The 15,458-nt window shown below is 45.0% G+C and overlaps 1 protein-coding gene across 2 annotated transcripts in view; it reads left to right on the top strand.

The window, feature by feature from the left end:
- Nucleotides 1–15,458, top strand: part of ST8SIA5 (ST8 alpha-N-acetyl-neuraminide alpha-2,8-sialyltransferase 5) — a 119,089-nt gene that overhangs the window by 56,156 nt on the left and 47,475 nt on the right. For both annotated transcript variants that reach the window (XM_069746881.1, XM_069746870.1), the window contains one exon: nt 8,791–8,883. In XM_069746881.1, the coding sequence (XP_069602982.1) occupies nt 8,791–8,883 (93 nt within the window). The remainder of the gene's footprint in view (nt 1–8,790; nt 8,884–15,458) is intronic.

Below are 15,458 nucleotides of genomic sequence, written 5' to 3'. Positions count from 1 at the left end.
CTTATATGCAGGATCTGCCTATTGGGGGGGTGCTGCCTTATATACAGGATCTGGCTATGGGGGGGTGCTGCCTTATATACAGGATCTGCCTATTGGGCGGAGGGTGCTGCCTTATATACAGGATCTGCCTATTGGGGGGGGGTGCTGCCTTATATATAGGCTCTGCCTATGGGGGGTGCTGCCTTATTTACAGGATCTGCCTATGGGAGTGCTACCTTATATACAGGATCTGCCTATGGGGGGGTGCTGCCTTATATACAGGATCTGCCTATGTGGCGGTGCTGCCTTATATATAGGCTCTGCCTATGGGGGGGTGCTGCCTTATATACAGGATCTGCCTATGGGGGTGCTGCCTTATATACAGGATCTGCCTATGGGCCTATGGGGTTGCCTTATACTACAGGATCTGCGTATAGGAGGGTGCTGCCTTATACTACAGGATCTGCCTATGGGGTTTCTGCTTAATACTACAGGGTCTGCCTATGGGGGTGCTGCTTAATACTACAGGGTCTGCCTATGGGGTGCTGCCTTATACTACAGGGTCTGCCTATGGGGTGCTGCCTTATGCTACAGGGTCTGCCTATGAGGTACTGTCTTATACTACAGGGTCTGCCAATAGGGGTGTTGTCTTATACCACAGGGTCTGCCTATGGGGTGCTACCTTATACTACAGGGTCTGCCTATGAGGTACTGTCTTATACTACAGGGTCTGCCTATAGGGGTACTCTCTTATACTACAGGGTCTGCCAATAGGGGTGCTGCCTTGTACTATATTGAGGACTATCTATGGGGCCATCATACAGTGTGGGGATTACAGTGAAGGAGCATCATACAGTTTGGGGGATTACAGTGAGCGGGCCATCATACAGTGTTGGAGCCATCAAACAGTTTTTTAGGCTAATAAGGGGTCAGTATACTGTGTGGGTGGTACTATACAGTTAGGGGGCATTATACTGTGTATAGGGAAGCTGTAAAGGGGAAGACTCAGGGCATTATTAAATGTAAAGTGGGCACTTATTGTTATAGGGGAACTCAGGTTACTGTTACTATCAAAGGGACACACGGCAATACTACTTTCTAGGGGGCAAAATGTGGGCACTGTTTTCTAGGGCACTTGCACCCGGCATTACTTTAGAGGGTACAGAGAACTACACAGCAGGTGCAGTAATAGGGACACATACGGCAGCAGCGTCTCAGTATTGGGGTATCAGGGGCAGTAATAGGGACACATATGGCAGCAGCGTCTCAGTATTGGGGTATCAGGGGCAGTAGTGGGGACACATACGGCAGCAGCGGCTCAGTATTGGGGTACCAGGGGCAGTAATAGGGACACATACGGCAGCAGTGGCTCAATATTGGGGTATCAGGGGCAGTAATAGGGACACATACGGCAGCAGTGGCTCAGTATTGGGGTACCAGGGGCAGTAATAGGGACACATACGGCAGCAGCGGCTCAGTATTGGGGTATCAGGGGCAGTAATAGGGACACATACGGCAGCAGCGGCTCAGTATTGGGGTATCAGGGGCAGTAATAGGAACACATACGGCAGCAGTGGCTCAGTATTGGGATATTAGGGGCAGTAATAGGGACACATACGGCAGCAGAGGCTCAGTATTGGGGTATCATGGGCAGTAATAGGGACACATACGGCAGCAGTGGCTCAGTATTGGGGTATCAGGTGCAGTAATATGGACACATACGGCAGCAGCGGCTCAGTATTTGGGTATCAGGTGCAGTAATAGGGACACATACGGCAGCAGCGGCTCAGTATTTGGGTATCAGGGATAGTAATAGGGACACATATGGCAGCAGCGGCTCAGTATTGGGGTATCAGGGGCAGTAATAGGGACACATACGGCAGCAGTGGCTCAGTATTTGGGTATCAGGTGCAGTAATAGGGACACATACGGCAGCAGCGGCTCAGTATTTGGGTATCAGGGATAGTAATAGGGACACATATGGCAGCAGCGGCTCAGTATTTGGGTATCAGGGATAGTAATAGGGACACATATGGCAGCAGCGGCTCAGTATTGGGGTATCAGGGGCAGTAATAGGGACACATACGGCAGCAGTGGCTCAGTATTTGGGTATCAGGTGCAGTAATAGGGACACATACGGCAGCAGCGGCTCAGTATTGGGGTATCAGGTGCAGTAATAGGGACACATATGGCAGCAGCGGCTCAGTATTGGGGTATCAGCAGGATGAGGAGTTTGTGCAGGTTGGGAATAGATGGTGATGGGGCTGGAATATGAGAAGTGAAATGTGTCTTTGTTGTTTTCTCTGCAGACGAGTCCTGGCTGGAAGAAGTTGTCATGTCGGTCTGGGCCAGATGGAAAAGACGTGAAAAGTGAACAATTCCATTATAAAGAACGTCAGCGGTAAGACATTATCTGTAACTGTGCAGTGATCTGTTATATGTTCTGTAGGACTGGTATCTACCGCTGACCATATGGCGGTAATATCCATGTTGGTCTTTATATAGAGATTATCTTCAGTAACATCGCGGTCATCTGCTGAGGTTCTCCTCCACTATTAGGGCGCGTCACCCAGTTATAATCAAGGTTACCTGGTTAGGGGCCCACTCAGAAGCTTCGCCCACCTGAACCAAAACCATAGCTACGCCTCTGGAACCAGGTAAAGTGGAGCTTATAACTGGCAGAGGAAACAGGGATTCAGGAGAATAAATAGATAACAGACCTGTACAGGGCTAAAAGCAATGACTTACTATTAACTGGAGACAGAACTTAACCCCCTAGCTCCCTGCCTGGATTGTACCACAAGTCCCAGCAAATACACCAGACGTTCGCGTCGTTGCCCGCAGAGTCTGCAGCGAAGGCACCGCGCTACCTGCACCAGAATGGGAAACAGAAGGGGCAGGCACAGACATGGATTTCACAGCTTTGGATATTACGATCCCCCCACTGGCCATGACTTGTATAGTAGCCATTGCCCCCATGAGGACAGGACATAGAGATCAAGATAAACAGGAAATAATTAACATAGCTGAGGTGGGCTGAGATAAGAATATTCTATTAATGTCTCGGCTAAGCTGCCGGGGGCACGGCTGTGCAGGGGATGTGTGTGACATGTGAGCTCCAAGCACTGAGCCGACAAGAGAAGACCTATCACTGGGAAGTCCCTCTACTATATTCCTAGTGTCCAACAAACCAAAATCCGTTCCATTTATCTATATGTTGTGCATGCGTCTTAGAAAGTTCTACAAATATATTTTCTGCAGGGTGTAAATTTACAGAATATACTACTTAAAGCAAATCTATCAGGAAACTTTTGCTATTTAATTTGAAAGCAGCATGACGTAGAGGCTGAGACCCCGATTCCAGCGATGTATCACTTACTGGGCTATTTCTGTTATTTTGGAACAATCACGGTTTCTTCTGCTGCAGATCTAGCAGAGCTTGGAATGCTGAGCCTTGTATAACCCCGCCCACACCACTGATTGGTCGCTCTCTGTGTACACTGTAAATTGACAAAAAGCTGCTAATCAGAGGTGGGGGCGGGGTTACACTGAGCAATTGACTAGCAGGCATGAGACACCTAGTCCTGTAGTGATAATCTCCTGCTGATAAAACACTTATTTTATTGAAGCAGCAACAGACAGCCTAGTAAATGATACATCCCCGGTCAGATTACTAAACAAAAACTGTTATGATACGGTGGTCTAGGAGCAACACGGAACGAGCTCTGAAGGACGTGGTAACTGTACTGACCGCAGTCCTGGATACTCTGTACTCTTGCAGCAAGTTGATCCACACGAGAAAACAAACCCTGAACATCCATGCCAAAGCATATATCCTGAACCACCCAGATATCAAGAGGAAAAGAAAAAAAAAAGACAAACCAAACCACAGAAAAAAAAATGGTTCAGAACTTTTTCCTTTTTTTGAGATGCATTTAATTCATTTTTGGCCACTTGTACTGTTATGATACGGTGGTCTAGGAGCAACATGGAACGAGCTCTGAAGGACGTGGTAACTGTACTGACCGCAGTCCCTAAGCTCAACACAACACTAGAAGTAGTAAACCAATAGTAGGTCAATCTTAGTAAACCAACTAGCCCCCTTAATCTGAGCAAACAAATCAGTAAGCAAAGGCAAGGGGTATTGGAATTTGACCGTGATCTTATTAAGAAGACGATAATCAATACAGGGTCTCAAGGAGCCATCCTTCTTAGCAACAAAAAAGAAACCTGCTCCCAATGGTGACGAAGAGGGCCGAATATGCCCTTTCTGCAAAGATTCCTTAACATAGCTCCGCATGGCGGCATGCTCTGGCACAGACAGATTGAAAAGTCGGCCCTTAGGGAACTTACAACCAGGAATCAAGTTAATAGCACAATCACAGTCCCTATGTGGAGGAAGGGAACTGGACTTGGGCATCAAATACATCCTGGAAATCCGACAAAAACTCAGGGACCTCAGAAGAGGGGGAAGAGGAAATTGACATCAAAGGAACGTCACTATGTACTCCTCGACAATCCCAACTAGTCACCGACATAGTTTTCCAATCCAGCACCGGATTATGTTCCTGTAACCATGGAAATCCCAGTACAACAACATCATGCAGGTTATGCAACACCAGAAAACGGCAATCTTCCTGATGTGCAGGAGCCATGTACATAGTCATCTGTGTCCAGTACTGAGGTTTATCCTTGGCCAAGGGTGTAGCATCAATGCCCCTCAAAGGAATAGGGCTCTGCAAAGGCTGCAAGGAAAAACCACAGCGCCTGGCGAATTCTAAGTCCATTAAGTTCAGGGCAGCGCCTGAATCCACAAATGCCATGACAGAAAAGGACGACAATGAGCAAATCAGGGTCACAGATAAGAGAAATTTAGGCTGTATAGTACTAATGGTAACAGACCTAGCGACTCTCTTACGTACGCTTAGGGCAATCAGAGATAACATGAGCCGAATCACCACAGTAAAAACACAGCCTATTCTGACGTCTGAATTCCTGCCGTTCTATTCTAGTCAAAATCCTATCACATTGCATAGGTTCAGGACTTTGCTCAGAGGATACTGCCATATGGTGCACAGCTTTGCGCTCGCGCAGACGCCGATCAATCTGAATGGCTAGAGACATAGATTCACTCAAACCGGCAGGCGTAGGAAAGCCCACCATAACATCTTTAAGGGTTTCAGAAAGACCTTTTCTGAAAATAGCAGCCAGAGCCTCTTCATTCCATTTAGTGAGCACAGACCATTTTCTAAATTTCTGGCAGTATAACTCTGCCGCTTCCTGACCTTGACACAGGGCCAACAGATTTTTTTCTGCATGATCCACAGAATTAGGTTCGTCATACAATAATCCGAGCGCTTGAAAAAATGCATCTACGTTCAATAATGCCGGATCCCCTGTTTCAAGAGAAAAAGCCCAGTCTTGAGGGTCTCCACGCAGCAAGGATATGATGATTTTTGCTTGCTGAATGGGATCACCAGAAGAACGGGGTTTCAAAGCAAAAAACAATTTGCAGTTATTTTTAAAGTTCAAAAACTTGGATCTGTCCCCAAAAAACAAATCAGGAGTAGGAATTCTAGGCTCTAAAGCCGGAGTCTGGACAACATAGTCCTGGATACTCTGTACTCTTGCAGCAAGTTGATCCACACGAGAAAACAAACCCTGAACATCCATGCCAAAGCATATATCCTGACCCACCCAGATATCAAGAGGAAAAGAAAAAAAAAAGACAAACCAAAGCACAGAAAAAAAAATGGTTCAGAACTTTCTTTTTCTTCTTTTGAGATGCATTTAATTCATTTTTGGCCACTTGTACTGTTATGATACGGTGGTCTAGGAGCAACATGGAACGAGCTCTAAAGGACGTGGTAACTGTACTGACCGCAGTCCCTAAGGCTACGTTCACATTAGCTTCCGCTAATGTGCGTCGCTGTTGCGTCGGCGACGCAGCGGCGACGCGCCCCTATGTTTAACATGGGGGACGCGTGCGTTTTTTTTGTCGCGTTTTCCGACACGTGCGTCGTTTCCGACGCTAGCGTCGGACGCAAGAAAATGCAACAAGTTGCATTTTTCATGCGTCCAATTTTCGTCAAAAAACGACGCACGCGTTTTTTTATGCGTCGTGCGTTGCGTCGCCGACGCAGCGGCGCGCAACGCTAATGTGAACGTAGCCTTAGCTCAACACAACACTAGAAGTAGCCGTGGAATGCTCCTAACTCTCCCTAGGCATCTCGTCACAGCCTAAGAGCTAACTACCCCTAAAGAAAGAAGCAGGAAAACTATCTTGGCTCAGAGAAAATCCCCAAAGGATAGATTAGCCCCCCACAAATAATGACTGTGAGTGGAGAGGGAAAAGACATACACACAATGAAACCAGGATGAGCACAGGAGGCCAGTCTAGCTAAATAGATAGGACAGGATGGAATACTGTGCGGTCAGTATAAAACACTACACAAATCCACGCAGAGTTTACAAAATAAAAACTCCACACCTGACTAAAGGTGTGGAGGGCAAATCTGCCTCCCAGATCTTCCAGCAAGACAGAATTAATTCACACTGATAAGCTGGACAAACATAGAAAGCACAGAATGGAAAAGTCCACAATCTATGGACAGAAAAGAGCAAGCAAAAACTTAGCTTAGCTGAACTGGTCAGGATAACAGGGAACTCCAAAGAGATGTGAATCCAACCAGGAACCATTTACAAGTGGAACTGGCTGAAGACAGAGCCAGACCTAAATAGCCGAGCAGAAGAGAAGATAAGTGGAGGCAGCTGATGACAGCTAACTCCAAGGAGCAGCCATACCACTAGAAACCACAAGAGGGAGCCCAAGAGCAGAACTCACAAAAGTGCCACTTACAACCACCGGAGGGAGCCCAAGAGCGGAATTCACAACAAAAAAACTTCTGCCAGAGTCCATTAAATCCAGTATTTAAAGTTTATCCTTAACTTTTTTTAAAATTAATTTTCCATCCTTCTCCACCTCTTGCAGGTCAGTTGAGGTCTTGGTCCTGAGACTCCCACCAATTGCTCAAAACTGCTCTGGGGGCAGAGATGCTTAGTTTGTGTGACTGAAACATGGACCCTTAAAGGGAAAGTTACTAAGAGGCAACTTTTAAAGGTCACTTTTCCTTGAGTTCCTTTGTTGCCGTAACTTTTATAAAGTGTTGTCTGCTGTTTACTAAAATGTGCACATCTTATAATTTTACACTCGTCTACAAATGTTACACCACCTAATTGATCAATCTGGCTAAAATCTAATTTGCATAAGTAACCACACACACTTTTGAGAATTTGCAGGAGTGTGATAAAATTGCAAAAATTTGGATTTTTTTGGGAGGAAAGATGTTGTGCAGCAAGATTTGTGACATTTTTTTGCATGAGAAAACTGATGCAATATTGTTGAAACGTGCCCCCCACAGACTAATGGAGCTCGGATTTGGCTCTGTGGTGCGCTCATGCCGGAGTAGAGCGTGTCCGCTTGGTGAACTGCAGGCGTCTGATCAGTTTTTGAGCGATCGGTGGAGTGCTAAGGATCTAGACCACCACCGATCTACCGGATCTACACATTAGATGGCTGTCGGCAGACCAGTGATTCACCCGATTGTTTGTCCAAGAGCCATCTTGGCGGTCTCTTCCATATGCAGGAGGGCTCTTTTGGCCGAGCGCTCTTGAGACAACCGTTTCCAGTCATCTCCGGCGGTGACTTATCTCACACATACCATACCACTGCGGGTCTCTTCTTTGTAGTCAGCCCTGTGATATTGCTACTTTATCATTATGGTTCTGTGCATGATGTCGATGGGGATACATTTTTGATGCCCCAGCTAGGAGGAAGTTTGTCCATGGACTACTGACTTGGCCACTGGAGTGGGATCCTACCACTCTTTCTACTCACTTCTACTTTGCGCATGTGCCGGTTTTCAGTTCTTGTGTGAATCAACAGATCTGGGGCCAAGCTATATGGAGATTAACCAGGACACTTAGATGGTCCAGACACGCCCAGTGGACTCTTGAGCCTTCATTTGCATACAGTGCAGAAGTACTGTTGGTATCTTACCCTACAACTGCCTAATGGGTGTGAAGTGCCTTTACACTTACGTACCTTTATAGGGGTACATTCTGCAGAAAGGACTGAGATTGTCCAGAACTTTGACCCTGGTGACCTCTGGACCACCATCAATCATGCCTGGACCTGCAGCCATAGGAAGTACTTGAGCCTCACCTCTCCGCACACCCGGTAACATCTGCTTATTGGGGGTGTCCATGTCAGGCCAAAACTGATTTAATATTAATGACCCGTCCCCGGAATATGTTATCAATATCTTAGTCCTGGAAATCCATTTAACATCTTTGAAGACTAAGCAATCATGACGGAGGACCAAAAGTTGGTGGGCTCCTGGCAAACATGGGGGACGTTAACAGCCCGGGTTACAGCGGTCATTGCCTCCATAATAAATCTCAGACTGTCTCTTGTCTGTCTCTTAGAGGGTCTGGGCTGAACTTACTCTTATATTATAGAGAACTGTCCAATATAACAATTCCCTAATGCTTAAAGTTGTATGAAAAGCTATGAATAAAGGTTGTGTCAACCCGAAACGCGTAAGCTTATGGATCCAATTGATTTTTCAATTCTTTGTACCTCTCTATCATGTTTTTATCATAAACCATAAAAGTTATATGTTTTCATTTTTCCTTTTCCTGGTGCCGGACCTTTTTACTTCTACCTATTCTAAATGTCATATATTATATTTTGTTACTTCCTGCATTACTTCTGTTCATCTAACGCATTTCTGATCTTTTCTCCTGTAGGTATTTTGAGTTTTATGAAGGTCCTTTGAGTTTCAACTCGACAAAATGCTTGGAGTTGAGGAAGGACATCATCAATGTGAAAGTCCTCTCCATGTGAGTATGTGTGGTCCTTGAAATATTATAGTATAGAATTAATATATTAATTATTATATGTTCATCAGTCATTATTGGTTTGGGGCCTGAAGTGTGAGTGCCATGTCATAGGAGCTGTCTATAGCCACCACTAGAGGGAGCTAATTATGTACAGAATTATACAGAAACCAGCTGTATAAATCCATGTATACTTAGCTCCCCCTAGTGGTGGCCGCAGGAAAACAGAATTATAGAAGAACAAGTCAGAAAAATATTAAATCCCTGTGTCACACTGTAGTACTGAGGGTTAATGCTGAGTAACACAGACTCCACTAGATGGCAACAGAGTGGAGAGTGAGCTGAAAATCCTGCTGTGAAGCAGATCCATAGTAATACAGCGGAGCTACCACTAGGTGGCAGCGGAGTAGTTAGAGAGCCGAGTCAATACCAGGAGATAACACAGTATCAAGGGAAAAACAAGAAGCAGAGTCAGACGAGAGCAAAAGATCAGTACTGGTCAGTAGCAGATATACCAGAAGGGAGAGACGGAATCAGGCCAGAGCCAAGCTAAAGTCAATATTGGGGAATCCAAAAACACAAGGGAAAAAGGGGCAGTAACGGGTAAGTGGAAGGTCCACAGAAATGGGTCGAGTCAGAAAAGCGCAGCAGAACAGATCAGGAACTCGCCAGAGCCAGCTAGCACGCGGAAGGCAAGCAATATAACTGGCACTGAACACAGGTAGCAGCACCAAGATATAGCAGACCGGACACGGGAACGAGGCAGGGAAAGTTAACCCCTGACATGATCAGACCAGAAAGGAAAGACAAAACCAAAACCCGGCCTGGATCATGACACCCTGGAAATGTTAGGAAATTAGCACAGAATGGTAACCCTAGGCTCTAGCGGTGACTTCTGTTTCCCCCACATGATTTGTGATGTCAAAACCATTTTAATTATCCAAATTGTATTCAAATTTGCAGTGAAATGTATTGTTAATACTTGATCACTTACTGGTAATACAGTACCTGCATTAAATATGTTTAGGGGTATGGAGACAAATTGGGAGAACAGTGCCTAAATTAGATATAGGCAGCACAGAGCGTTTCAGAGAATTATGCTTATGTTGCAGGCAATAACCTGTAGTGTCTCCCCATACTGGAGGTTAGAGAAGGCAATAACCTGTAGTGTCCTATCATACTAGGAGGTTAGTGAAGGCAATAACCTGTAGTGTCCCCCCATACCAAGAGGTTATAGAAGGCAATAACCTGTAGCGTCCCCCCATACTAGGAGGTTAGAGAAGGCAATAACCTGTAGTGACCACGCATAGTAGGAGATTGGAGAAGGAAATAACCTGTAGTGACCACCCATAGTAGGAGGTTAAAGAAGGCAATAAGCATAGTGACCACCATAGTAGGAGGTTAGAGAAGGCAATAACCTGTAGTGACCACCCATAGTAGGATGTTAGAGAAGGCAATAACCTGTAGCGTCCCCGCATACTAGGAGGTTAGAGAAGGCAATAACCTGTAGTGACCACCCATAGTAGGATGTTAGAGAAGGCAATAACCTGTAGCGTCCCCCCATACTAGAAGGTTAGAGAAGGCAATAACCTGTAGTGACCACCCATAGTAGGAGGTTAAAGAAGGCAATAAGCATAGTGGCCACCATAGTAGGAGGTTAGAGAAGGCAATAACCTGTAGTGACCACCCATAGTAGGAGGTTTGAGAATGCAATAACCTGTAGTGACCACCCATAGTAGGAGGTTAGAGAAGGCAATAACCTGTAGTGACCACCCATAGTAGGAGGTTAGAGAAGGCAATAACCTGTAGTGACCACCCATAGTAGGAGGTTAGAGAAGGCATGTCCTGTGTTAAGTTCTTTATTAGTTATGAGCGAGCACTAAAATGCTCAAATCAAGCAGGTTGGACAGTCGGAACGGGCTCGACTCAAGTAACGAGTATAATGGATGTTAATGGGAAACTCCAACATTTTTCCAAAAGACCCTAATAGGAGGTCTGGAGGTGAGGAAAATCGCTGAAATGGATGGAAACAGTGCTCAAATGGAATGGGAACAGCATGGGGAAGACTTCTGGAGGCATCTCTGACACCTTTTTCGCTGCTGGGAATAGGAAGTAAGGAGGATCAGGCTGAGGATTATGTGGTCCAGACTCTTGGCTAGTGAGACTTGAACATGTGAAAGACAGGGTGGTGCTGGGAAACATACTGGAAACATTATCTGCTAGCCATCCAACCGACTGTGTTTGCACTTTTCTGGCTTCTAGAGTGGTGTCCCGCTTCCCCGTGCAAAGTGGGTCAGAAAGCTAGGTCTCGTGGATGTGTGTTTGTTGTGCTCCCGCAGCAGGCACAGTTTCACTTGGCCCATGGCCTCGGTTTCTGCGTGGACCATCAGCAGCAGATAGACTTTACCCGTCCCTTACCGCATGCCTTTCTCTTCCTGGCCTGCTTCCTGAGGACAGTGTGCCGAACACCACGTCACCGGATCTTATATAGATGCAAAGATGGAATGCGGCCGGCCAATTACAGTAATGCCAGTAGCCCATATGGCTACAACATTACCGTGCATGGTAAATTGAGCATGGTGCTCGTGGCTAGCACACTCGCTCATCACTAGTCATTACCATTTTTAAGTTTTTGCCATAAATTCTGCTTACACAGGAAACACTGCAGCAAACCCTCAGTTGTGAGAGGCTTTAGATCTGCAAGGGTCTTCAAACATTAATTATAAATTACAGGCAAATAGAATTTTATTTAGGCACAGACATTTTGAAAATCCGCGTCTTTTAAAAAGTCACGTTGAGTTAGAATGGTGCACTGTACAGCAGTATATTTATTTTTGCCTGATGTGATGCATTAAGGTCTTTATATAGGATACTGAGCTTGCATATTACACGCAGAATGCTGTAAAACCATTGATTTTACCAATAGCATCTGGGTTGGCAGTGAATCTCCAGCCACTTATCCCACTTAGTGTTACAGCTGACTCATCTCTCCTCCTTAGGAAGTTAACACATGTATAATTAAAGAATACCAGGTCTTTTTCCATTTCCCATGGTCAAATCGTTTTTAACCTTAAAGTGAATGTTCCGTCATATTGTGCTGATTAGTTTCTTAATATATCCTTAAAGCTGTCGGAGCTCTAATTATCTCACATCGTCATCGCTCCATAAGGTATCTTGATCTCATTTGAAAGCTAAATGGACAATCTGAAAATCACTCAATATAAAAATTATTTGTCGTACCCCTGAAAAATCCCTCCAAAGTGCCGACCACCAAGTGTCTGCCTTCTGTGTAACTTGTTGTCCACTGCCTGTTATAGGAAGTGGGGGTTGTGCTTTGTCACTGTACAGGAAGTGGGGGTGGTGCTTTGTTATTGTACATGAAGTTCGGGTGGTGCTTTGTCACTGTACAGGAAGTGGGGATGGTGCTTTGTCACTGTACAGGAAGTGGGGGTTGTGATTTGTCACTATATAGGAAGTGCGGGTGGGGCTTTGTCACTGTACAGGAAGTGGGGGTGGTACTATGTCACTATACAGGAAGTGGGGTGGTGCTTTGTCACTGTACAGGAAGTGGGTGTGGTGCTTTGTCACTGTACAGGAAGTGGGGGTTGTGCTATGTCACTATATAGGAAGTGGGGTTGTGCTATTTCACTATATAGGAAGTGGGGGTTGTGCTATGTCACTATACAGGAAGTGGGGGTTATGCTATGTCACTATACAGGAAGTGGGGGTGGTGCTTTGTCACTGTACAGGAAGTGGGGGTTGTGATTTGTCACTATATAGGAAGTGGGGGTGGGGCTTTGTCACTGTACAGGAAGTGGGGGTGGTACTATGTCACTATACAGGAAGTGGGGGTGGTACTTTGTCACTGTACAGGAAGTGGGGGTTGTGCTATGTCACTATATAGGAAGTGGGGTTGTGCTATGTCACTATACAGGAAGTGGGGGTTCTGCTATGTCACTATACAGGAAGTGGGGGTGGTGCTTTGTCACTGTACAGGAAGTGGGTGTGGTGCTTTGTCACTGTACAGGAAGTGGGGGTGGTGCTTTGTCATTATATAGGAAGTGGGGGTTGTGCTTTGTCACTATACAGGAAGTGGGGGTTGTGCTATGTCACTATACAGGAAGTGGGGGTTGTGCTTTGTCACTGTACAGGAAGTGGGGGTTGTGATTGTGAACATCCTAAATAGGCACTGTAAGCGGTTTATACCTTGTGGGAATAAAAGGACTAGAAATAGGAAAAACCCAATGTGGCTAAACAAAGAAGTAAGACAGGCAATTAACAGTAAAAAGAAAGCATTTGCACTACTAAAGCAGGATGGCACCATTGAAGCTCTAAAAAACTATAGGGAGAAAAATACTTTATCTAAAAAACTAATTAAAGCTGCCAAAAAGGAAACAGAGAAGCACATTGCTAAGGAGAGTAAAACTAATCCCAAACTGTTCTTCAACTATATCAATAGTAAAAGAATAAAAACTGAAAATGTAGGCCCCTTAAAATATAGTGAGGAAAGAATGGTTGTAGATGACGAGGAAAAAGCTAACATATTAAACACCTTCTTCTCCACGGTATTCACGGTGGAAAATGAAATGCTAGGTGAAATCCCAAGAAACAATGAAAACCCTATATTAAGGGTCACCAATCTAACCCAAGAAGAGGTGCGAAACCGGCTAAATAAGATTAAAATAGATAAATCTCTAGGTCCGGATGGCATACACCCACGAGTGCTAAGAGAACTAAGTAATGTAATAGATAAACCATTATTTCTTATTTTTAGGGACTCTATAACGACAGGGTCTGTTCCGCAGGACTGGCGCATAGCAAATGTGGTGCCAATATTCAAAAAGGGCTCTAAAAGTGAACCTGGAAATTATAGGCCAGTAAATCTAACCTCTATTGTTGGTAAAATATTTGAAGGGTTTCTGAGGGATGTTATTCTGGATTATCTCAATGAGAATAACTGTTTAACTCCATATCAGCATGGGTTTATGAGAAATCGCTCCTGTCAAACCAATCTAATCAGTTTTTATGAAGAGGTAAGCTATAGGCTGGACCACGGTGAGTCATTGGACGTGGTATATCTCGATTTTTCCAAAGCGTTTGATACCGTGCCGCACAAGAAGTTGGTACACAAAATGAGAATGCTTGGTCTGGGGGAAAATGTGTGTAAATGGGTTAGTAACTGGCTTAGTGATAGAAAGCAGAGGGTGGTTATAAATGGTATAGTCTCTAACTGGGTCGCTGTGACCAGTGGGGTACCGCAGGGGTCAGTATTGGGACCTGTTCTCTTCAACATATTCATTAATGATCTGGTAGAAGGTTTACACAGTAAAATATCGATATTTGCAGATGATACAAAACTATGTAAAGCAGTTAATACAAGAGAAGATAGTATTCTGCTACAGATGGATCTGGATAAGTTGGAAACTTGGGCTGAAAGGTGGCAGATGAGGTTTAACAATGATAAATGTAAGGTTATACACATGGGAAGAAGGAATCAATGTCACCATTACACACTGAATGGGAAACCACTGGGTAAATCTGACAGGGAGAAGGACTTGGGGATCCTAGTTAATGATAAACTTACCTGGAGCAGCCAGTGCCAGGCAGCAGCTGCCAAGGCAAACAGGATCATGGGGTGCATTAAAAGAGGTCTGGATACACATGATGAGAGCATTATACTGCCTCTGTACAAATCCCTAGTTAGACCGCACATGGAGTACTGTGTCCAGTTTTGGGCACCGGTGCTCAGGAAGGATATAATGGAACTAGAGAGAGTACAAAGGAGGGCAACAAAATTAATAAAGGGGATGGGAGAACTACAATACCCAGATAGATTAGCGAAATTAGGATTATTTAGTCTAGAAAAAAGACGACTGAGGGGCGATCTAATAACCATGTATAAGTATATAAGGGGACAATACAAATATCTCGCTGAGGATCTGTTTATACCAAGGAAGGTGACGGGCACAAGGGGGCATTCTTTGCGTCTGGAGGAGAGAAGGTTTTTCCACCAACATAGAAGAGGATTCTTTACTGTTAGGGCAGTGAGAATCTGGAATTGCTTGCCTGAGGAGGTGGTGATGGCGAACTCAGTCGAGGGGTTCAAGAGAGGCCTGGATGTCTTCCTGGAGCAGAACAATATTGTATCATACAATTATTAGGTTCTGTAGAAGGACGTAGATCTGGGTATTTATTATGATGGAATATAGGCTGAACTGGATGGACAAATGTCTTTTTTTCGGCCTTACTAACTATGTTACTATGTTACTATGTTACTATATAGGAAGTGGGGGTGGTACTATGTCACTATACAGGAAGTGGGGTGGTGCTTTGTCACTCTACAGGAAGTGGGTGTGGTGCTTTGTCACTGTACAGGAAGTGGGGGTTGTGATTTGTCACTATATAGGAAGTGGGGGTGGTACTATGTCACTATACAGGAAGTGGGGTGGTGCTTTGTCACTGTACAGGAAGTGGGTGTGGTGCTTTGTCACTGTACAGGAAGTGGGGGTTGTGCTATGTCACTATATAGGAAGTGGGGTTGTGCTATGTCACTATACAGGTAGTGGGGGTTGTGCTAT

The sequence above is a fragment of the Ranitomeya imitator genome, chromosome 1 (genome assembly GCF_032444005.1).
Source record: "Ranitomeya imitator isolate aRanImi1 chromosome 1, aRanImi1.pri, whole genome shotgun sequence".
In the NCBI taxonomy this organism is placed as follows: Eukaryota; Metazoa; Chordata; class Amphibia; order Anura; family Dendrobatidae; genus Ranitomeya; species Ranitomeya imitator.
The sequence above is the reverse complement of the archived record's forward strand: the minus strand, read 5'-3'. Positions and strand labels throughout refer to the sequence as shown.